Source organism: Nanorana parkeri, unplaced genomic scaffold (genome assembly GCF_000935625.1).
Source record: "Nanorana parkeri isolate BGI_ZX_2015 unplaced genomic scaffold, ASM93562v1 scaffold579, whole genome shotgun sequence".
In the NCBI taxonomy this organism is placed as follows: Eukaryota; Metazoa; Chordata; class Amphibia; order Anura; family Dicroglossidae; genus Nanorana; species Nanorana parkeri.
The window spans coordinates 134,779-158,226 of NW_017306847.1; the positions used below are offsets into that span (position 1 = coordinate 134,779).

The 23,448-nt window shown below is 41.2% G+C and overlaps 1 protein-coding gene across 1 annotated transcript in view; it reads left to right on the forward strand.

The window, feature by feature from the left end:
- Window positions 1-19,020: 19,020 nt before the first annotated feature.
- LOC108791868 (neural cell adhesion molecule L1-like protein) overlaps window positions 19,021-23,448 on the forward strand; it is a 132,403-nt gene continuing 127,975 nt past the window's right edge. Inside the window, exon 1 of the mRNA XM_018562471.1 lies at window positions 19,021-19,196. Coding sequence (XP_018417973.1) covers window positions 19,169-19,196 — 28 coding nt within the window. The 5' untranslated portion in view covers window positions 19,021-19,168. The remainder of the gene's footprint in view (window positions 19,197-23,448) is intronic.

A 23,448-nucleotide genomic window follows, 5' to 3' on the forward strand; every position in this document is an offset into this window, starting at 1 on the left:
CCCCCTGCCAAGGGAGTGATTTGACGGCTCATAAAACGCTGACTGACAATACAGAATGCTCTACTGCATGCAGTGCTGGCGTAAAATCAAACTTCCTGCACTCACTGAAATTTCAATAGAAACTATTAAAAATACTACATCTAAAATAATATTTTGATTGCTTCTGTTTTCGCGATACAAAATCAAACCTATATAGGATCCATTAGATTTGCCGCAAGTGATCCCTCTAAAATGTACTTGGTTGCCCACTACTGCTGTCATAATGCAATGTAATAAATGTGTTACTATAAAGGGCTAACACATTGATCATGTTGTTACTCACACAGGAAGGGTTCATTCACAGGTTATCACTGCAATTATCACAATAACTGTGTCTGTCAGTACCTGGGTGTCCCTTGCTCCCTAAACAGACCAGGCATCCATCCAAGCATCTGATCTGTTATTTACACCTACAACAGGTAGCCAGCCCCTGAGTACACTGAGCTGGATTCTAGAGACAAAATGCACAAACATGTGATTTATGTTTCCATAATGTGCCAGCCATTAGCTCTCAATTACCATTCAGAAGAAATAAGAAATATTATAAGAAGCTGGATACCATTACAGAAAGTACTTTTCATTATTTCCTCATTCTGACAGCGACACCTGTAGGCTACGATATGTAATTACAACAATTATGATGAAACCAAGTCCATTATGTTCTATAATCTCCTGATAACATTTAAAGGGGCCAATTTATAAATCTTCTGTCCAGCCATATAGAGGGGGCATGGCATTTGCATAGCATTCCTGCCACTAGATGGAGCCAAAGGGCTTAGAAAATTCCTATGCTACTCAGCTCCATCTAGTGGCAAGAATCCTATGCGAACGGTATCCACCCAGCATATGGCTTAACATTTTTTGCCTGGTTAGGCACATGCCATTCGCATAGCATTCTCACCACTGGATGGAGCCGAGGAGCATAAGAATTTCCTATGCTCGTTGGCTCCATCTAGTGCCGGGATTGCCGTGCAAATGTGTTACATTTGTGGCACTCATGATTTTGAGTGTGTTGGCAGCCGATTCATTTCAGTGGACTGTCTATACAGCAATGCACTTTAAGATGCAACATAATGCACAATCATGCACCGGAAAAATGTAAATGGACCCTAACAATTTATCACAAGGATTGCCTAAATTTACTGCATGCATGTTATATTACTGATTTGTGTGGTATTTTGTGTATAACACTTCAGAAAGACCTCGTTCCTTAAAATATCTCTAGTATCTGGTTGGTGTTAAAACTGCCAATACACCTTACAACCATCACGCGACTTTCGTTGTGCAATGGTTGTAAGGTCATTAAAATTTCGTACAATCTGCCCATCTTGGACATGCAGATCGTACTTGCGATCATCGCAAGCCCTCCCCGGGGGAGGGCTTGCCGATGACTGCAATGCTAAGCGGGCAGCACCCCATGCGGCCACCAACCCGTTGAAAATCGTATGATTTTCGGCGGGTTTTCCAGCATGCTCGGAATACGAAAGTCGTGTGACCGTACATTAGATGCGGTCGCACGCTGCTCATACACCTGACGATTATCGTACGATCGCGGGATCACGCAGGTGTATGGGCACCTTTACCTTGCGCTTCTATGAGGTGTCTACTGAGGAGAGCAGAGAAAGGAGCCATTCAAATTAGGGGTAATATAACAATTCATGAGATAAAACACTGAAAAATAAAGGCTTTCAGTGATTGGAGCTGAACACTAGGCAGATGTGAAAGACACAAATCAATGCCACCCTGTAATCATTAGTATATTATGTATATGTGCAATGTATTTTTTAAATGCAAGCAGTATAAGTATATGAATTTGACCTGCTATCAGCCTGTTACTGTCACTGTACAACAGGGCTGGAGTGTGAGAGTAATAAGCAATGCAACGCACACATATCAGTTCAAGAAGCATGCTGATAGGAAGAGAAAGCAGAGTGACAGAGAGATAATGGCATCACTGTGCTGCTTCTCATTTCACTGTCCAGCTCAGGACAACCTGGCTCAAAGGAAGTGGTTTAAATGGTGCTGGCTACTAGACTGAGGACATCTAGTGGCAGAAATAAAAAACTGCAGGGGGACATCTCTGGAATGAATCTGAATATTGCAGCAAAAACTGTTTTTGTTATTTTATCTTTCACCGGGCTATTCATTTTTATGTTGTTATTTTTGGCTGCTTTAAATATTTATTACACTGGGAAAAGATAATAATGATTGTTCACTCCTCCAAAGCAAGGCTAAATGATTAGTACTGTGTGTGTGTGTGTGTGTGTGTGTGTGTGTGTGTGTGTGTTGCTATGGTGAAAAAAAGATTATATTATTTTATAAAGCAGTGATGATCAACTTACTTAACCACTTCAGTACCTGAGCCATGTTTTACATTTTTGGACACTTGTAAAAAGGCACCTTAGAGGCCTGAAGATTAATTCACTTCTCCCTCAGAATGACATGTTTTCTGAAACCAGAAACCCTGTAGAATAAATTAGCGGTATTTTAATTTTTTTTTTTATTTCACACGAACAATTGTCCGGAAAAATTGCTACAGCAGCCGTGTTCTTCTTTTAACCACTTCTGTGGTCCGCCGTCTATAGACGTATTGTGGCCCAGAAGTGGTTCACAAATTCAAATTATTCTATATAAAATACACTAAGTTCCCTTTAGTCCACACAAACACAATATAATGCCTAATTGTTTTTTAAAAGATAAATGAGGCGGTTGTGCCGAGTAAATAGATACCACATCATGTCAAGCCTTAAAATTGCGTGCGCCTGTAAAATGGTAACAAGCTTTAGTATACAAAATGTATAGATCATCAGTTTAGAGTTAACAATGAATAGTGGCCCTAGAATTATTGCTCTAACCGTGGCATGAGTAGCAATACCTGACATGTGTTTAGTATGTCTTTGCATGTACTTGGTTCGGGTGGGGGGGGGGGCTTTACATTTTTTTTTCATTTATTTTATGTTACTTTTATTATTTTAATTTTTTTTACACTTAAGTTTATTGCTATTATATAGGGGGCTGATGCATATGCAGAGGGGATTTTATAGCTTTCTGAATCACTTTCATCTAAAATCTGACAGGTTGTAATATTTAAACATATTTTACACATGCTGCTAAAGCAGCCAGGAGTATGATTAAAAACCCTTGCTACCAGCCACTGTTTATTAACAGCAACTGGTAGACAACTGATTAACAAAGGGTGCCTCATTTGCATCTCATGACCCTGTCACAAAAGGGCTGTGCACATTTTCATTGAATATAATTATACAAAAAACTGTGACAGACTGTAGACATACTAGAGTAGATAGTCAAAAACTGCAGTCATACTAAAATATCTGGTCAGAGACTGCAAGTGTTGGGATAGTTGAGTTCCCCCACCATTTTGGGTGGTGACCGTCCCTTAACTGGACCTAACACTCCCCTAACACTCCCCAACAAACTATTAGTGATACAAAGAGCTTTATTTGGGCCGGCAAAGCCCTGCAAATAGAACACAGTTCAAGCTAAATGAACAATGGCGGAGCTAAGAAGTTATCAAACAATTAGATGATTATGGGCACATAAGAAACGTGACCTTTATTCCCCATGACCTTCATTCAACATGGAGGGCCCTGCCAGAACGCCCGAGGCAAAGGAGAGAGGGACAACTCTATAGACAATAACAACAGCAAAAACATAAGTACAAATAATTGAATTGTAAAAGAATACAAATAGCAATGTGCCCTATCTATAAGGCTTAGGCCCTATCTAGCCACTGGCCAGTTGAGTAAATAAAAGTAATCTGGAGCAGGGGCACCTAACCTGGCAAATTCGGGATGAAGTGTCAGCAAAGAAGCAGAAGTTGTTACATAATAACACAGATCTCTCAGCGTCTTTCTTTCTTTACATTTTGTAACAATATTTTGTTACTTAGTTTTCATTTGGGATACAAGTCCAGAATATCATCAAAGTGCAGAGAAGCCGGAGAGCTGTAAATGACACACAGATCTCCTGCTTGTTGTGTTTCGCTCCGAAAGAAATTCGTACGTATCCGAATTTCACTATCAAACATTCGGATATGTTCAGATTTGTTATTTCTGCCATTCAGAAACTCGGATGCATCCGAGTGTCTGAATTTACAGAAATCCGTACAAATTTTAATCCGGAACGAAACGAATCGCACATGTCTAACAGTTTCAGGTTACACAAAGGTGGCCAAAGGCCTCTCCCCACTCAGATGCTTATTGGTTGCCTTTCTGACAGCGGTCAGTAGTCAAACAACTGCCTCAGCAGGCTGAATGCCGATGGACGCAACATAGGCTGCAACATCCCCAAACTGGATAATGATGGCTGCTGAAGAAGGTCGCTCTATCCATAGGCATCTCTGTGACTGGCATGTCGTCGGTAGGTCAGGTAAAAGGTAGCACAACTCACTGGGGCTCTCCCTCTGAACCCTATATGTCTTGCTCTGGGTCTCAGCCCTTGTACCGCAGTCTTACTTCCCTTACATTTCCTTTCTGGGCTCATTCTTCTTCCTATGTTCTGTGGGTGGGTCAAGTTCACCAACCTATGCGACCAATCACAATTCTCCAGTCTTTCTGCACCCTACCACAAGCCAGTCCATCACCTGATTAACTCCAATGCGGCTGTAATGCCTGGGCTGTGCAACTTCTGCTGCCTAAAGGGTCCTAAATCGTCTAGGTTACACAGGCATGCTACAATTTCTGGTCAGAGACTGCTGGTATACTACAATTTCTGGTCAGAGAATTCAGGCATTCTGCGGTTTCTGGTCAGAGACTGAAGGTTGTTGTTTATGTGTTTAGATGAAGAATTGAGATCTTGAGGAATGCTGAATTAAGTTTTACTTACTTAGAAGAATGTTGTATACATGTATATAGGAATACAGCATTGTGCAGGAAAACAAATATATAAAAGAAATTCATGTGTATCATAGATAAACATGCATTTAGAAAACTAACATTGAACTACAGCGCCATCTACAGCTGTAGTATATGCTGTTGCAAACTAAGGCATGCTACAATTTCTGTTCAGAGACTTCGGGCATGCTACAATTTCTGGTCAGAGACTTCAGACATGCTACAATTTCTGTTCAGAGACTTCAGGCATGCTACAATTTTTGGTCAGAGACTTTAGGCATGCTACAATTTCTGGTCAGAGACTGCAGGCATTCTACGATTTCTGGTCAGAGACTTTAGCCATGCTACATTTCTGGTCAGAGACTTCAAGCAAGCTACAATTACTGTTCAGAGACTTCAGGCATGCTACAATTTCTGTTCAGAGACTTCAGGCATGCTGCAATTTCTGGTCAGAGACTGCAGGCATGCTACATCACCTAATATAATATATGCAGTTAGCACAATTAAAGTGGGCCTGAAAATAAAAAAGCAGAGATTTGGTATATTATAGGGAACATCTAGATATATGAATTGTGCCTAAGCATTACCCTAAAAGAATTATCTTCTGTCTAGAATTCCTCCTGGAACATAGCAGCGCTCCTCCTGTGTGTAGGCACGCCTGTGCCTTCAGTCTCATAGCTCTATATTTGCAGTGTGAGATTCTAAGGCATTGGGGTTGATTTACTAACCTTATAAACACACCACGAACATGTATACACCTCTGTAGTGTGTTCCCTCCCAGCATGATCTATGGGTGGAATCTAAACACCTTTGTAGTGTGTACACACCCAGCAGGTGTGTTGTGCAAAGCCCTGCATGAATTGCAAGGTGATGTTGTGTAAATTAGCTCTACGTTGTGTTGCTTGCGTTGATGAATGCAGGAATGTAAATGCATGAGCTAACCATTTTTGTCTAAACTGTGAAGCAGCATTATATATGCATCATGTGCATGATTTTTCCATATATGGCATTAGTGGAAATATGCTTTTAGAGACTTTTTGGTTGATCAATACATTTTGCTGTGTGAAAATCACACGCACCTGGTGCGTGCGTGTGTTTAGGTTAGTAAATCACCCCCACTGTGTCTTACAAGGTTTAGTGTGAGATTTGGTGATGTGCTGTGCTGAATGCTGGAGAAAAAGCTGTAGCTGAAGACCTGCAGTGCATAGGACTCCTTGCTTCTGCTTCATTCATTCTGTGCTCCTTGGGGCAGCCTTGTTGATTGGAGCACTTTGCAGGGAGCATGTCAAACTGCTGGAGATTTGGACTGCTACGCTCTATGTGAAACCAGGTTAACTGCATCTCACATTAAAGAGTATTTCGACTTTTGCAGTTACATTTGAGAAAACCTCACTATATGTTTGTTATAGGGGTTATTCACTAATCTGCCGGAGGATTAAGCCGAACCTTCGCCCACACGGTTTTTTTTTTGTTTTTTTTCTTGTTTACATGTCATATTTCATTCTGTTCGCTACCTCTGAGGTAGTGAACAGAATGAGCGAGCCAAATACTGCGCGGCGGCATTCAGCTATTCACTCTATGAGCATGGGGCAAACAGCAGAGACTGAACTGCCGAATGTTCATTGCGTCGATCCAGATGTTGGCTGAGGCTGTACGGCTGAACCAAAGGGAGCCAAAGCCAGCCGATGTACAGCTTAAAACAGCCATACACGGCTGAAGTGAATAGCCGAATGGGGTTCAGCTCCCTTCGCTTAGGCTCGGTTATTCACACGGCTGCCTTTGGCAGCTTAGTGAAGAACTCCCTATGTGTTCCAATTCACACAGCATATCTAAATTCATTTTGTTTAAATATATTTCTTATTTGAGATGTTTCTTTGGTGAAAGCCTTTCTGCAGATTCCAGACTACTCAGAGCAGTTTGAAAGTAAAAGTAGAGGGACAGACTGAGCTTCTTCTCATTAACATACAAAGCTTCTAAGCCTTTAACCCTTTGTTAGGGCAGACAATGTTCAAATCTAATTTACAACTGATAATGAAATCTGCCAGCACAGTACAGACAGGGTTAATTAGAGTAAACATAACTTCCCACTAGCCCCTCCCTAACATTACATTGGGGAAAGCTAGGATTTGTAATTAAAAAGCACTTAATAATGTAAGCTGGATTTTTTAAAAATTTTGCAATGTGATTGAGAACACATAACAAATATAAAGTAGGTGTCATCCCAATTTGACTGCAACAGTGGAAATCAATGTTTGGATTTTAAAAAGATTAAAAACAGATTTTCAAATTAAAGGCATAGCCTAGCTTTTACTAAAAAATAATACATGCATATTATTAAACAAAAAAGAATGTGCATTTTTTTTTCCATTTGAGTCTGGAAAGCATTGCAACCACAATGAAATGCTCAGGCATCTACAGACTCTTCCTCCCAGCCCCCTGTCCGTACTGAAGTGCAAAAGTTAAGGAACATGAGGAACTTGAGGAAGTATGAATAGAGTAGAAGTGGGGAGACGTCACCGCACTTGTAACTAATTGAGAACAATAAGTCTCTCTGCCGCGTAAGCCTTACATCACTGGCAGCGAAAGCGTTGAAGTCCATTTATAACTGCATGTCCATCTAAGACTACTCTGTCCCAAAGGTTTACAACGGTGCTGTTCAATTTCATTGCAGATCAAACATTGTTGTCACCCAAATCAACTGTCAGGACCAACAGGTAGAAATATTAGCTTACAGAGTAGACTCAAGAAAAGCAAAAACTGCTACGATAACACTAGTGATAGATTGCATTATACTGTATGTCATATTTGATTTTGCCCATAGTTCCACTGTAAGCTGCACCATACCTCAGGAGACACTAGAGGGCAGTGTTACTCTAAAAAGCATAGTGCTGCCAGCTGCTGAGCAGACTATTGGTAGGGGAGAATTAGAAGAAGGGAACAGGTATATAACATGAATAATGCCAACCACAGCTTTTCTTGGCTCAGAAAACTGAGATATAATAGGTTTTTCTATAAATCATGTGTTTCTACATACACAGAATAAATAATTGCACACAAGCAAGTCTGAGCAAGAAATAAGATGATTTGGTTGAAATCGACCTTACAGCAGGTGAACGTCTTTTTTTTCCCCTGTTAGTAAGTCTGAGACCACTAAATTCTTTTTTATAGACAGCCTATGTTCAAGTCAGGTAATTCATGTCTTAAGGTGTACCTGTGATAGAAAAGGGTCCAGAATAACAGTCACCGGTATGTGCAACATGCATACTCCCCAACTGTTCCTCATTTGGAACCAAATCCTGCTGTCCCTTTTTCCTCCTCAGTTATCCCTATTTTCGGTCTTATGTACAGAAATCTATGAAAAGGTTCTATTTACCTACCAAAAGTGTTTTTCTACACTAAAACCTTCATTATTTTTCTAAATTTTCTTGTTTGCTATTTTAAAAAGCCAGCATAAAAAGGTATTGGTGGAAAAAAAAACAATTCTGGGTTTAATTTAAATAATCACATTTGTCATATATATTCTAAACGATAACTGGGGGGGGGGTTGGGGGGGGGTTAAGTTATTTTCAGCTTAAAAAGTGTATCATAACATGTGTTCCTGAATGGTTAAGTCAGAAACTTGTCTCAGTGGTAACTAAGAGCAGTAGATTGTAAGCTCTCATGAACATGGCTCTCCTAACCTACTTGTATTGAATTGTATTATAACTGTACTGTCCCCCTTCATTTTGTAAAGCGCTGCACAAACTGTTGGCGCTATATAACTCCTGTATAATAATATTGTAATTGCTTTGCCACTATACTGTTTATTCCCAAATGCACTAATACCGGTAGTTGTTCCTGAACCATGCAATCTTAAAGCATGTTGAGCCTACAAATGCTTCAAGAATGAGTGGATTGACAACAGGCCCAAAATGAATTGACTACTGCTTCTGCTTGATGGAGAGCACGGATGAGGATGGTGATGACAGTACCAAGGACTGAGCTCCCATGACTTCTGGGTCCCATAGTGAGTGGGTTGGTTGTTTCCTCAACTGCGAAAATAGTTATAGCCAGTTGCAGATGTCATCCTACAACGGAATATCATTTGAGATGTGAATTGTGTAAATCTGCACCAATAAAACAGAATTTTCAGATGTGTCAATCATGTCAACGTTCAATGAGACTCAGCGAGCATAGGCATGGGCACTTTTTAACAGATTTTTCTCTGTGTAGGTTCGCTGACTGAACTGCTGATACAGCTTGATCTATATATGATCTGTCTGTCATTCATAATGCTTATCATGATAACCAAACTGTCAAATACGGACTATTGATCATGCCTTGCAATGCACCTCAGTCTTATATTAAACTGCCTGCATCATCGAACTATTATTTGCTCCTAGCTTGACATGGGCTAGACATGGCTGGGAATGGTGATGATTAAAATAAAAGCATTATTATTTTGAACAGCCAGTTTTATACAATAAAGTGAAAGAGCGAATACTTTGTTAATGGATAAAGACCTGTGTGCGGATGTATATTGTCGGCACATGTTTGAAGTTGCTCCAAATTGCAGATGAAGGTCTCTTCTTTGCACTGGGTGGTAGATCAGATGTGCGCTCCTAAACTATATGGGCTTCATTTATAAAACATCCGCCTGGCCCTAGAGGGCATTCGATATTATAGGAATTTCTGATACTTGTCAGCGCAATATAGGGTCACTAGTGTCGTGTGAACGGCATCCCCGCATTGTGTCTTTAACTATGTGAAATTAAATAGCAAAAAGGTGCCAACATATGTGCTGACTTTGGGACATGGTATACATGCACTGATAAAGTTAAATAAAAGAAGACACAGATAAGATGGGCCTACTGTAACCCACTGTAGCTGATCACAATTAAACTTTCACAGGTCATATGTCACCTATCAGCCATAAACCATTCTGCAATAGCACCATCAACTATAGTACCTAGACGGAGCAGACACGTTCTCATTTACACATGTAGACCAGACTATTGTTTCTCAACCTGTTATCAGTCACACTACCCGTTAGAAATATGCAAAATCTCGAGGCACCCCAGTTTAAATGTACAAAAAGACTTGTAGCCCCTCCAAAATCCATACTAGACCCTTATACCAGATAGAGGTCTGTTATGCATTTTATGGGACACCCCCAAGCAAAAACACCAAAAAATGGGGTTCCCCTTTCACATTGGAGTGTTCCCTTCAAATCAAGAGCCACCCTCACATCAGTATCCCCCCTTTCACATCAGAGTCCTCTTTATTGTACATCAGAGCCCCCCTCCTCCACACACTAGACACCCCCTTTGCATCAGCACCTTCCTTTCACATCAGAGTACCTTACCTTATACCAGAAGCCCCCAGTCCCCCTTTCAGAGTCCTGCCGTTTCACATTAAAGTTCCATAGGCATACGTCTTTACGCATGCACGTGATTATGCAAGTATTAGCGTATACCAATGTACGGCTGCATGCAGCCATTAATTTCTATGGGCAACTGTACATGCCACCTGTGGTTCCCGGGCAGGGAGATACACCCAAATGTTTTCATTGTATGGCCCCAGGTAGCATTAGGCATCCTAAACTGGCAACTGGAGCAGATCCTTTTACAGTGTTTTTCCTCAGTAACAATGGTTCATCGAGATCACTCCATAGCACTAGAGTCAAGCATCTAGTATTTAGCCACTTTATAGATCACTTGTTCGGCCTCATCTTGAGTATGCGTTTCAATTTTGGTCACCGATCCACAGAAAGGATGTCCTTCACCTGGAGAGAGTCCAGAGTAGGGCAACTAAGCTAATTAAGGTGCTGGAGGACCAAAGCTATGAGACAAGGTTACTAAAGTTAAACTTGTTCACGCTGGAAGTTAGGAGATGAAGAGGGGACATGATTTTGATGTACAAAATTTTTGTGGTGATGGCAACATCAGCAATAAACTGTTTACAGTTAACAGTAAACTCCATAACAAAGACTAGAGGCCACCACCTAAAACTGGTGGAGAAAAGATTTAACCACAAGGGGCGTAGGGGCTTTTTTTCAGTTAGAGCGGTTAAAATCTGGAACTCGCTGCCAAAAGCAGTGGTATCAGCAGAGAGTATTGAATCATTCAAAAAGCATTTAGATACCTTCCTCAGAGACCGTAACATACAGGGGTACAGGTACTCTTACAAACTAGACCACACAGGAACTTGTGTACACAGACACACACATGCACAATCACATACAGACACACAAAGGTTGAACCTTATGGGCCTGTGTCTTTATTCAACCTCAAATACTATGTAACTATGTATTCCTTCCCAATGCACTTTCCAGCCCTGAAGAAGGGAAGCCTCTTAAAGCCCCAAAATGCATTGGCTGTAACTAAATGTGACTTTTAATGAAACTAATTTACTGAACTTCTAAAAAGTGTCCGGGGCGTTCCTTACCACTTTACCAGTCTACACTAGAAACAAGCTGTGCTGCAGCCATTTCTCCTTGGAGAACTGCCTGATAAGGAAATTGATCCTCCAGTCACCAGACCAGAGTTATTAGAAACAATGGACCACCGCTCAGGTTTCTATTGCTATTTGTGCTCCACTAAAAATATATTCTTTCACTTTGTGTCCCAGAGGTACCCTGTCACACCATGACACACAGAGCAGGAAATGATGGGAATGCTCCTTAAAGGGTACATAGAGAGCAATAAAATCTGAGTAGAGGTTGTAACTCTTCTGCACTGTATTTTTTATTGTCTATGTCTCTGTTGATGAGGTTTCCATAATTTCATGGTTCCAGTGACAGGGACACAAACAGCAAATAAAACATTGTATGTAAGATTTACAGAAGAACTCCAAAAGTTTAAAAAAACTTACCCTTGCAGAGGGGCTAACCCCACACTGCAAGGGTTAAGTGCTTGTTTTCTCTAGGGGGCTCAAATAAAGCAGATTTACTTACCTGATCCTTGGTCCCACGGTGGTAAGCACTCGCCTCTTTCACCCCTTCACTCCGTCTGTGGTATGTCCCTCAGCATTCTCATGTCTAATGCAAGTCAATGAATGAACCTGTATTAGAAATGGTCTCCACATAGGTCCTTAGAACATCGGAGCCCAAGGGAGAAGAAGCCAGTCGCGCAGTAAGGCAGGACTAAGGATCAGGTAAGTTAATCTGCTTTATTTAAACCCCCTATACAAAATGAGCACTTAAAGGAGCACTATGAGGTGAGTGCTTTTCACTCACCTCATAGTTCTAGCCGACCTAGATGTAGCATAGTTCTACCGCTAGATGTAGATATAGATACCGCTATAGACATAGTTATACCGCTAGATGTAGCTCACGGTATACTGAGCGTAGGATGACGGGAGGACGCTAGTTTGTGTCCTCCCGTTACCCTAAGGAGAACTATGGGGAAAAGCCCTAACACCATAGTTCTCCTTAACCTTTGCAGTACGGGGCAGCAAGGGTACGTTTTTTTTAATTCACAGAGTTATTCTTTAAGATTTTTTATCGTTCAGCCCCTGAAAAAGAAAGCTTTCAATTCCCCCAAACAAGTTTAACAACATAGATGGAGGACTCTCCTCTGTCTGCTATTGTATTCTGACAGAACATAAGAACTGTGACTGCAGGTGATTGGCTACAATAACTAAGGATGTACCGATATTTCGGCCGCCAAAACGTATTGGCCAAAAATGGCACTTTTGGCAAAATGCTGAAAGTGTAATTTTTGCCTGAAATAGCGGTGCTTTCTCTCCTCCCCGCTGGGCGCTGTGAGTGGCCGGTGTCCCTCCTCCCTGCACAGCTCAGCCTTCTGTGACAAATCTGGAGAGCAGCGGTGTGTCAGCTGTCACAGGAGGCCACCGGTGTGGGGGAGGAATCAGCTGTCAGCTCGAGAGCTGCTCTCCGTACCGCTTGCTCAGCCTCCTGTGACAGCCAATCCAGGATGGAGAGTGAGTACAAGCACTCAGTGATCAGTGATCGCTGAGTGTTTGTAAATTAGTATTAAATTATTGTGGGCAGGGTATGTTTACTATATCCCCAATTATGAATGAATGGGAACACAGTTCACTTCCTGTTCATTCATGATAGTGGATATAGTAAACATACTCTGTCCACAAGTTAAGAATGAACAGGAACACAGTATAGAGGCTTCCTATTCATTTTTAACAGGGCTGCAGACAAAGAGATCGAGGACTCTGTCTTCTCAATCTCTTTTTCTTTTTTAAAAAGGAAATACCAGGGGTCTGTTTAAACCCCTAATATTTCCCCGAAGCCCCTAAAAGTAAAGTCAAAAATAAAAAGAGATAATAAAAATCAAAGTTAAAAAGTTTATGAAAATAAATAAAAATAAAATATTTGAAAAAGTTAGAATTTTTTTTTTTTTAATTTCGGTTTTGTTTCGGTTTAGAAATTTTTATTTCGGTGCATCTCTAACAATAACTATTTGGCCACCAATTTTTCACGCCGGTACTATAGCCAGGGCCATCTTTAATACTGATTGGACCCTGGGCAAACATTTTCTTGGGCGCCCCACTCCTAACACATACACGCAGCACACACATACACGCAGCACGTAGGGCATCCACCCAGCTCTTCTCTCTGTGTCACTCGCTCTGCTTTGCGATCATACAGCGCTCTGCTGTCAGTGCTGAGATGCAGGGCCAGTGGTAGGAGTTTTGCAGCAGAGGACCTGCTCAAGGGGCAGCTGCTTTAGGCCCCACAACAATGACTGGGCCCTGGGCAGCTGCCCCATTTGCCCTGTGTTAAAGACAGCCCTGACTATAGCAAAAGTCGATTGAAGAGGAAGAAGGATTTGTATCTCAAAGAAGCACAGTTGGCAATTGCTGATATAGATCCTACCGAATATTGCTGCTTTAATTCCATGTCATCCTCAGGCACAGGAAGTAAGCTAAGGACCCCGTATGCTAAAGGAGAACTATGGGGTTAGGGCTTTTCTCCTTAAGGTAACAGGAGGACACAAACTAGCGTCCTCCCGTCACCCTAAGCTCAGTATACCGCGAGCTACAGCTCGCGGTATACTGATACGCCACAGCTGAAGCGGATCCCGACAATTATATAGAACTATGAGGTGAGTGAAAAGCACTCACCTCATAGTTCTCCTTTAACTTAAAGAAATAAATAATATTTAGCCCATGAATTGTGTAGTTAAAGGTGAATGAATTGAAACAAAGCCACATATTCTGACCACCATGCCAATGAACTGGTAATATTTAGAGCCGTTTCACATGGGCATTTCAATCGGGTCCACCTGTCAATTGTTCAGATAGTCCTGGAGCAAAAGAAAAGAAAAATAGGCGGAAGGACTACATGACAGGGTGGACAGGGAACTCGGAAGTACGGGGTTAAGTTAGTGTTAAGGGGGGATGGTCACTTACCTGATTGGCCGGTTTCAAGAGTTGCAGGAGGGCCTCCTTAGTGGTCTGGAGGGGGGTGGAGTAGTACTGGTTCAGTCTGGATTTGCCACACGGCAAGCGAGCTTCACCCCTGCAGCTGCTTTGCCTCTTGAAAGACAACCAGAAACATGACTGATTTAAAACAGTTATTGAATTTATATTGTTTGTTATAAGTAAACGTGTTATTTATACACACCCTGTTTCACTTGAAACAATTTGTGAATTGTGAAACACTTGAAATTTGTAATAAAAGGCTGCTACAGCCATTTTAACTCCAATCTCAAGTGTGCTGTCTTAATTGGGAGGTGGGGATTATTGGAGGGTGGTGGCATAGTAGCATGGGAGTTTGGGGGTAAAATTGTTATGGGACTATGTTCTACCTTGTCAAGGCAGATCTGATCTGAAGTCCAATGTTAAGGTGCCCGTACACCTTGGGATTATCGTTGGATTTCCAAACTAAATTGTTTTTTTCGTACAAGAATCAGCCAGTTGATGAGAAGTCAACGATCACAATTAGTGTACAACGAGCCGAATTTTGTCTATTAGCCAGGCTAGATTTTTTTTTCGAATCGTACGAAAATCGATGGATTAGTGGCATTTTCGCACGCATACATGCATGGATCCCCTGCTGATCGCAACTGAAGGTGCCCGTATGAAAGGGGCCTCACATGAGCTGCAGAAAACTCTCCTCTAGAGTCCCACAGTGGCTGGTCATGTGATCATACACCTAAGCATTTGGTCATGTGATCTTTGTTGATTAACCTTGGATAATGATATTCATTCAAAGCCAGAGAATCTGCGATTTTCCTTAACTCTGATCCTTCTCTTTATCTGAGATCACACACCTAGGCATCTGAACAACTGGCGATATAGCCTAGAGCAATGTTTTCTGAAGTACAGGTTAGCGTTGTAAGGTTTCATTGTATTATTTATTGTAAGAAATGGAGAGGCAGTCAGGATTGGGAGAGTTGTATATTTGCTATAGTTCCACTTGAAAAGGATTTGGGGACTGTAGAAAGGTTTTAGACACTGTTTGTGGGCTTTAATCCAATTTCCCTCATTCTGTAGTTGTAGAACTGCTGTAGAACATAACAGGCACAGCAAGTCACTTCCGATCTTTGCTGTCAATTCACATAGAGAAAAATAAACAGCACGACTTCCCTACAGAAAATCCCAATCTGCAGGCAGCCTTTATGAGTGCACAAAGGACTGTACTGACCCAGTTTGACAGTACTGAGTAGTGATTTCTGAGCTACAGAATTGATTGGCATAATGAAGGTGAAGAGTAATATTGTTTGGTGCTTTGTGGAAACTGGCAAAGGATCAACACATTGTAACCTTATTTTGGAACAGATATGCTCATATATGAGTGACGTGTTCTGCATACACGCATGCCAAATAGTCTATGACAGCGTTTTTCAACCTTTTTTTAGTCACGGCACCCTTTAAAAGTATGCCAAATCTTTGCGGGCTGTGCCATTGCAGGTGACACCAAATGACTGACAGTCATTTTAGTGTCACCACATCTAAAAAGTCGGCCACTCGGTCATGGACCGAGAGCCCGACAGTGTCAGGAGAGAGGAGGGGACCCGGCGGCATACCTCATCCTGCAGGGTGAACGTCCTCTCCTCTCTCTGCCGGCATCCATCACCAAGATGGCCGCCAGCAGGCGTCAATCAGATGACCACGCGTGCACGATGACGACACGGCGGGGCGTCATCCGGTCTGGAGACCGGGTGACACCCGGCCCGGGACGCCCCTGCATCCCAGTCTACAATGTAATTTCCGCCTAAACATCGAAGTGCCCCCTTCAAATCAAGATTCCCCCTTAATATCAGAGTCACCCTTTGCATCAGTAGCCCCACTTCACATCAGGAGCCCCTCTTTTATATCAGAGTCCCCCCCCCTCCCTTGCACATCAGAATCACCCCTTTACATTAGGAGCCCCCTTTCACCCGAGTCTTCATTCCCCCCTTTACTATGACAGTCCCACAACCACAAAATTTTGAGGCACCCCTGAGGAAGCCAGAAGGCACATTAGGGTGTCATGGCACCCTGGTTGAGAAAGGCTGGTCTATGAAAGTCCTGCTGCTTGAAACATCATGGATACCTTTTTTCAGCCTTTGCTCAGAGGACTATAGAGTCTGCTATTGATGACCTGCTTCTGAAAATACCAGTTGCCTGGCTGTCATGCTGATCCAAATTATTTCAACACAATGAGTTAATGATCCAGAACAAGCATTCAAGACAGAACTCTTGATCTGCATCCATGTTGCTGGTCAGGGATTCATGTTGTGACCGGTATTTGATAAGCATAACTAGAATTTTCAGAAGGAGCAATTAGCGATGGCATCCTCTAGATTTCTCACAACACAGGTTTCAATTCACAATGCTTTAACACAATATAGGGATCTTAATTATTTTTAGCCATGTGACACTTATTTTTATATCTCAGTGGACCCAACTTAAAATACCTGTCACTTTTTTTTATTAAAATAAGCCTCCTTATCCTGGTGTGTTAGCTGAACTGAGCTTATGCCATATGATTTTTATGAATACATCTATTCCAAAGTGAGCCCACACACACACATATAAAGAACTATGGGCAAATAAAATATTAACCCCTGCAGCTAGGCTACCCACACTCCAATGAGTTTGAAATAGGGTTTTGGCATAGAGGGAGGTTTGGAAAAGCTTTTTTTTAATAACCTGCTGAAAAAAAGTAAAAATGAAATCCTATTTAAAAATAAAAAACTACTGCCCTTGTATTGGATGTTTACAAAGAAAGTGGCAGTGCTGTTTCATTCAGTAGTCATGGAAATCGATTAATTCCTGTGGTCACCTGCATTTATACTTGAGAATTCCACATTCATCCGCACCAGCCCTCAGAGATTCGCTGACAGTCCACGATGGATTTCTCTTCTTTATTCATTCATTTATTAAAATAAAAATTTAAAGACAAAGCTCATAAAAGACAAAGTTCTCTCCATGCTGGTTCGATGGATTTCCATCTAGATTCTCTATTCTGGAAGCGACAGAGGCAGGATGCCGCATTATGATTGTTTGGCTGCACGGCTGGATTAATCCACTTGATTTGCAGTTACTTTATTTTTCATTACTCTCCCAGCACATCGAATCTAGATGAAACACAGGTTGTTCGTGACTTAGAGCTTGTCGCCCAGAAAGGGGGCATCTACCATACATTCAACACGCAGAAGCTAGGAAGAATAAGTCAGGGCATAAACCTAGGGATACATTTTACTCAATTTACTTTTACAAGTAATTTTGGGGTGATGAGTGTTAAAGCTGAACCCCATCCTTACCCTTACTATTGCATGATTGTACAGGCTCCCCTCCTGTACTGACACTGTAAGCTTCTCGGGACGCAGGAAACAAAGTCCTGCCAATGTGCGGGGACGCGCGTTCCTGCTACACCCTGGTGTGAACAGGGCCTTAGAAGCGATCAACATTATTCCGCCACAGTCGACGCAGCAGATTTAATATTAGTTAAAAGCCTTCTAAATCGATCTTAGTAATTTTTTTTCTTTGATTTGATCATATAAGTTGCATCAAATAATCAATTGAATGAGCATGTTGATATGTTTGTGGCCACCATTAGAGATGTGAGATAGATACGTTTTGTTTTTTTCTTCAATTTGATCAGTTTAGTTGCATCAAATAATCAATTTAACGAGCACATTGATATGTTTGTGGCCATCATTAGAGATGTGAGATAGATATCCAGTAATTTATTTATCTTCGATGCGATTAGTTTAGTTGCATCAAATGATCAATTTAATCAGCATGTTGATATGTTTTTCGCCACCATTAGGGATGTGAGATAGATATAATTTTTTTCTCTTCGATGCGATCAGTTTAGTTGCATCGAATGATCAATTTAATGAGCATGCTGATATGTTCGTGGCCACCATTAGAGATGTGAGATAGATACAGTTTATTTTTCTTCAATTGGATCAGTTTAGTTGCATAGAATAATCAATTTAATGAGCACACTGATATGTTTGTGACCACCATTAGAAATGTGAGATAGATATCCAGTCATTTATTTCTCTTCGATTCGATCAGTTTAGTTGCAGCAAGTGATCAGTTTAATAAACACGTTGATATGTTTGTGGCCACCATTAGAAATGTGAGATAGATATCATTTATTTGTCTTCAATGCGATCAATTTAGTTGCATCGCATGATCAATTTAATGAGCATGTTGATTTTTTTGTGACCACCAGAGTTGTGAGATTGATACGCTGCGATGTCAAGAAAATAAGGACTGAAATACAGAAAACAAGGACTGAAATACAGAAAACAGCCTTCTAAATTGTGCTCCTAAATCTATGGCAGTTCACCTGATTGTATAAACAGCGCTGACGGGCTTTATTCCAATACCCTTTCCAGAAGTTTCTTTACCTGCTATAAACAGTGCTAACCTGCTGCTTCTCCCGCTCTATGCTGCAGTCTCTCAATCCTTCTTAACCCTTTTCATCCATTCCGCCTTATTACACTCTTTCACCTGATACACACTTGTGCTCTCCTGTGGCCTATCTAACTTCCTAAAGTGTCCCCTGCTGTATTTGAGAAGCCTTGCTGCCAGCACTCTGATGAATGTTGGTGTTTTGTCTTTCTCCCACCCCACCCCACCCCGGTCTGTTTGTAGAGACTGATGTGAAGGGGTCTCCCTCGCTCGCATAGTCGCAGTGTTGCAGTAGTTGCTATGACTCCTGTCTGTGCATGGAGACATCTAGATTCTAGTCACGATCTTCTCCGCTGCTTTGTGTGGAGTCTGATTTAGGAAGAAGGAAGGGGAGCACCAGGGTGGGATGAGGTTGCACCTCACTTCAGGGGGACCCAGGCTGCTGATATCAGATCCATGAGATGAGCCAAGCGCACCAAATCTGGGGAGGTGAGTAAATCATCCTGCAAGGTGCAGGGTCTACTGAACCATCTACTTCTCATTTCATGGGATCACATAAAATTGCATGGTGGCAAAGAGTTTAGTGTGTGAAAGGCTGTCATCCTGTCTGTAATTATCTCTAATGAGATTAATGTATAATAATAAGGAAATGAAGGGTAATCAATTCAGGGACTTCATGTATTTGAATTGCTTGATTGGGTAGCTGTGTAGGGTTTTGACAGTTGGAGTATGTAACTTATTGAAGAGCTGTGTGAGCGTGTTGAGCTACAAGTGGTCCAATTCTCCATGGACTAGATAAGTGACTGCATGGTTCAAATCCAGGGAATGTTCCAGTTTGTGAATTCTTGTCCCTAAAAACGTATGGGACATTTCTACCTTAAACTCTTTTCTTGCACTTTAGATTCAGTTCTAAGTATCTGTTCCCATTCTTGTGTCTTTACTCTAAGTTAATGTTCGGTACCTTTTAGAGTCTGGAATTTCGATGTAGAATAATAATAGTCGTTACAATTGTGCTTGCAGTACGCCTCGTCACTACAAGAAGGTATTCTACACGATAAGCCTGAACACAGCACCAGATAAGCTGGGCTGAATATATATAATAGACAGCTTTCTATTAACAATGGATCACATCTGACAAATTCAACACTACTGAAAAGTTTCAGTAGCATTTACATACAATGGATCACTTGACTTTCTTTATTTTGCATGGTTTGTGACACAGCCACGGAGATTTGTATTAAAATAGAACAATGGCCTCCCATTAAAAAAAACATGTGCTGCAACATTTAATTATCAGCGCATCTGTGCTCTGCTGTTAATGGACATAAATTTCAGAAAAGATACATCAAATCTCTGGCTGGGCACCATCACTCAATTCTTGGACCTTTCTTTTTCATTGTTCTACAACACTTTACAAATCATATCGGAAATGTATAGTCCCACACGTTTTAAATTCTGCTGTTAAATTCAACCTGGCACAACATTAGTAACAATGCAGACACCACTCATCAAAGCTTGGTGCAATGTAATGGACCAAATTATGCCTATGGAAGTGCTAGCTCAAGATTAGCGCAACCACCCTGAAATCTGCCGCCCGAAACAAACGCCTTCTTTGCCTCACGGCAGATACTCCCCTGCAGACATGTCAGCATCAAGGAGAAAGATAAGAGCAGATGAATGGATGCATTTTACATTTGCTGCTAATAAGAACAAGACCCTTTGTAAACCATGTGTAGCGAAAAATCGCCGGTAAAAACACAACAAACTTGACGCGACATTTGCAGATTACGCATCCCGAAATTCTTGCAAAGGTAAGCACAGCACATTCATATCCTCATGGAAATGGCTGTCTCTATGCTGTGCAAGCATAAATCTGTGTCTGTATTGCATGCTCAAACCTTAATACCATATAGTAATAGTAATATAGTAATTACAGGCTAATAGAGGCTTACTCCAGGAATATATCATGAGAAATTCTACAGAATTGGAAATATAATTGGAAATTCTACAGAATCACTTAAATAATGACACTTTAAACAAACCCATTCGATTTTAGTTGACTATAAATCTACTGGAGATTTAATGGACAAAACTAGACTAAAACAAACACAATTTAGATGACTAAAAGGGGAAACATGATTTTCATGTATAAAATGTTCACCGGTGATAGCGACATCAGCAGCAAACTTTCTTCAATTAACTCCATGACAAGGACAAGAGGCCACCACATAAAATTGGTGGAGAATAAATTTCAGCACAAGGTGCGAAGGGGTTTCTTCTCGGTAAGAATCATCATGGTCTGGAACTCGCTGCAACATGCTGTGATTTCGACTGAGAGTGTGGAATCATTCAAGAGCTGATTGGACGATTTCCTTAGAGACCGTAATATACAGGGGTACAAGTACTCTTAGGATTGAGAACACACATAGATCTATACTGTACATACTACACATCAATAGGACCATACACACACACAATAGGATGGACTTATGTCTTTATTCAATCTCAAATACTATGTAACTATGTAAAATACAACTAAAAATAAAATGGCATTTTAGTCAAAAGATTAAAACTAAATTGAAATTTGCCGTCACAGTTAACACTGCTAGACACAAACAAGCTCTTAAACCTTGTAGTGTGGGGGTAGCTCCACTGCAAGGGTTTGTTAATAATTAAGGTACTTGAATGCATTTTTAGGGTTTAACTCCTGAGTTTAGTGTCACTTAAATGTCTCAAAGGATTACTTACAGATCACCTTAGACTCTTGATCTAAAACATACTAGTCCATATGATAAGTTATTTCCCTAGACCAGATGATGCTTGAACTGCAAGGCTGGTATATATTAGGGCATCAGTCCACTTTTCCCCCACCCCCAACCATCCTTACTATGGGAGGGGGAATCTCCCCCTTATACCTCCACATTACCCCCCTTTTCCTTCCTTCTTTCACTCACATCCTAACCTATTCAACCTTACCCCTTCTGTCTTGTCTGCCCCTCACTTCACTGACCCACCCCCCTACTGCATTGTTATTATACTGTTTAAAATAGTTTACATGTGTAAGGGGGATTTTGATATTTTGACACTTTATGATAACCTAAATAGTGCATATATGTACCTTATTGATAAAAGAAAAATAATGAATGACAAATCAGCACAATTTTTTCTTAGTCCACCTGCAAAGTCCAACAAATACCTGTAGATCCTGTCAGTGAAGCCAACCTAATGCAGTCAGGCCCGGCGCTACCGCAAGGCAAGTCAGGCGGCTGCCTGAGGGCGCTGCAGGGTGAGGGCGGAAAAAACAGGGCATTTTGACGAGTACTTGTACTTGTCAAAATGATTGTGTTTGTTTGCATTACAGTGGGATAAAACAATGATACAGGGAGCATGCCTATTAGCATTGTCACTGATGATTCACAAGCCTGTAGCTTGTCAATCAGCACTTCGTCACACCTAGTCCTGCTCACACCTAACCCAAAATTGACAGCACTGCCTCTTTTGCTGAAACTCTCCCATTGTGAGCTGCAGTGTCTGGAAAGGGGAGCATGTGAGCTACAAATGAAAGAGGATTTGGCTCAGTCAGCAAATGTAAAGAAAGTTTTTCTTTTATTTTTATAAGGCTTGTGCATCTCACAGCAACTGGATTTGGTACTTGTTTAGACTGCCATAGCCTTTAGTTTAAGCACAGTTAAGCCTGTAGTTAAGCCTACATGGTTAATTGGTTAACATATTAGTGAAGCTAATGAGTTACATGGAGGGGGAGGAGGGGGTTAAAGTGTCAGTTCATCCAAAAATGACATTTCGGTTGTGGGTGAAGTCTAGTGAACTGAACCACTTACATAGATCAGTCCCCTATAGTTAATGGTTCTTCCCACCCACTTTGGAGCTTGCTTGCTCCCTCCTCCTGCTGCATTCTCCAAAACATAAATTAATGACAAATACAGGAGTATTGAGACCCCTTCACAATGCACATAGCAGGTTGGCAGAATCAGGAACTGGGGCACAGTTATCTTACCACCAAAATATAAGACAGTTTTGAGTATATCTAAAGTTGAAACATTTTTTATCCTTTTGTATAAAGCAGGTAAACCCCCTATCATGGTTTTTAGCACCTGGGTCCCTTTGTATAGATACAGCAAAAAAATGAGAGGAAAACAAGTGTCCCCATTGGAAGGTTTTTGGTGGCAACTATACATTTTGGATTTTCCCTCACTTTCTGTTCCAGTGACAATAGACACCAGGACAAACAGAGATCTTTCTTATGGGGACACATGTAACAATAAAAAACCTTTCCCCACTCTATACAAAAGCTAAAATAAAATGGCTTTAGATGCTTATCACAATATAATTTCTTCTGTATACCAGGAATCAGTTTTGGATGGTTTAACCAAATATATATCCCAAATACTCAAAGTAACCAACCTTTTTCATTTTTCTTATTATTCATGGGTTCTGAATCCAGCATTTGTGCATCCCACTACTGCTAAGAGTAGCCCGGAGAACACAAACCTTAAGATTTTGGTCAACCGAAACGGCTGGTTGGGTTGAGATCTTGGATGTAGGTCATATACCGTTATAAAGTACATGAGCTCAGTCGTGCTTTTTTCTTCATCTTAAAAGCCTCTACTGGTATGTACTTCGGATAATGCCATCTTTCTTTATTGAGTACTTGTATATCAGGTATGCCCCTCCATCCCTTCTTGGGTTTGTACCCCCCCCCCCCCCACCTCTTTGTGTTGTT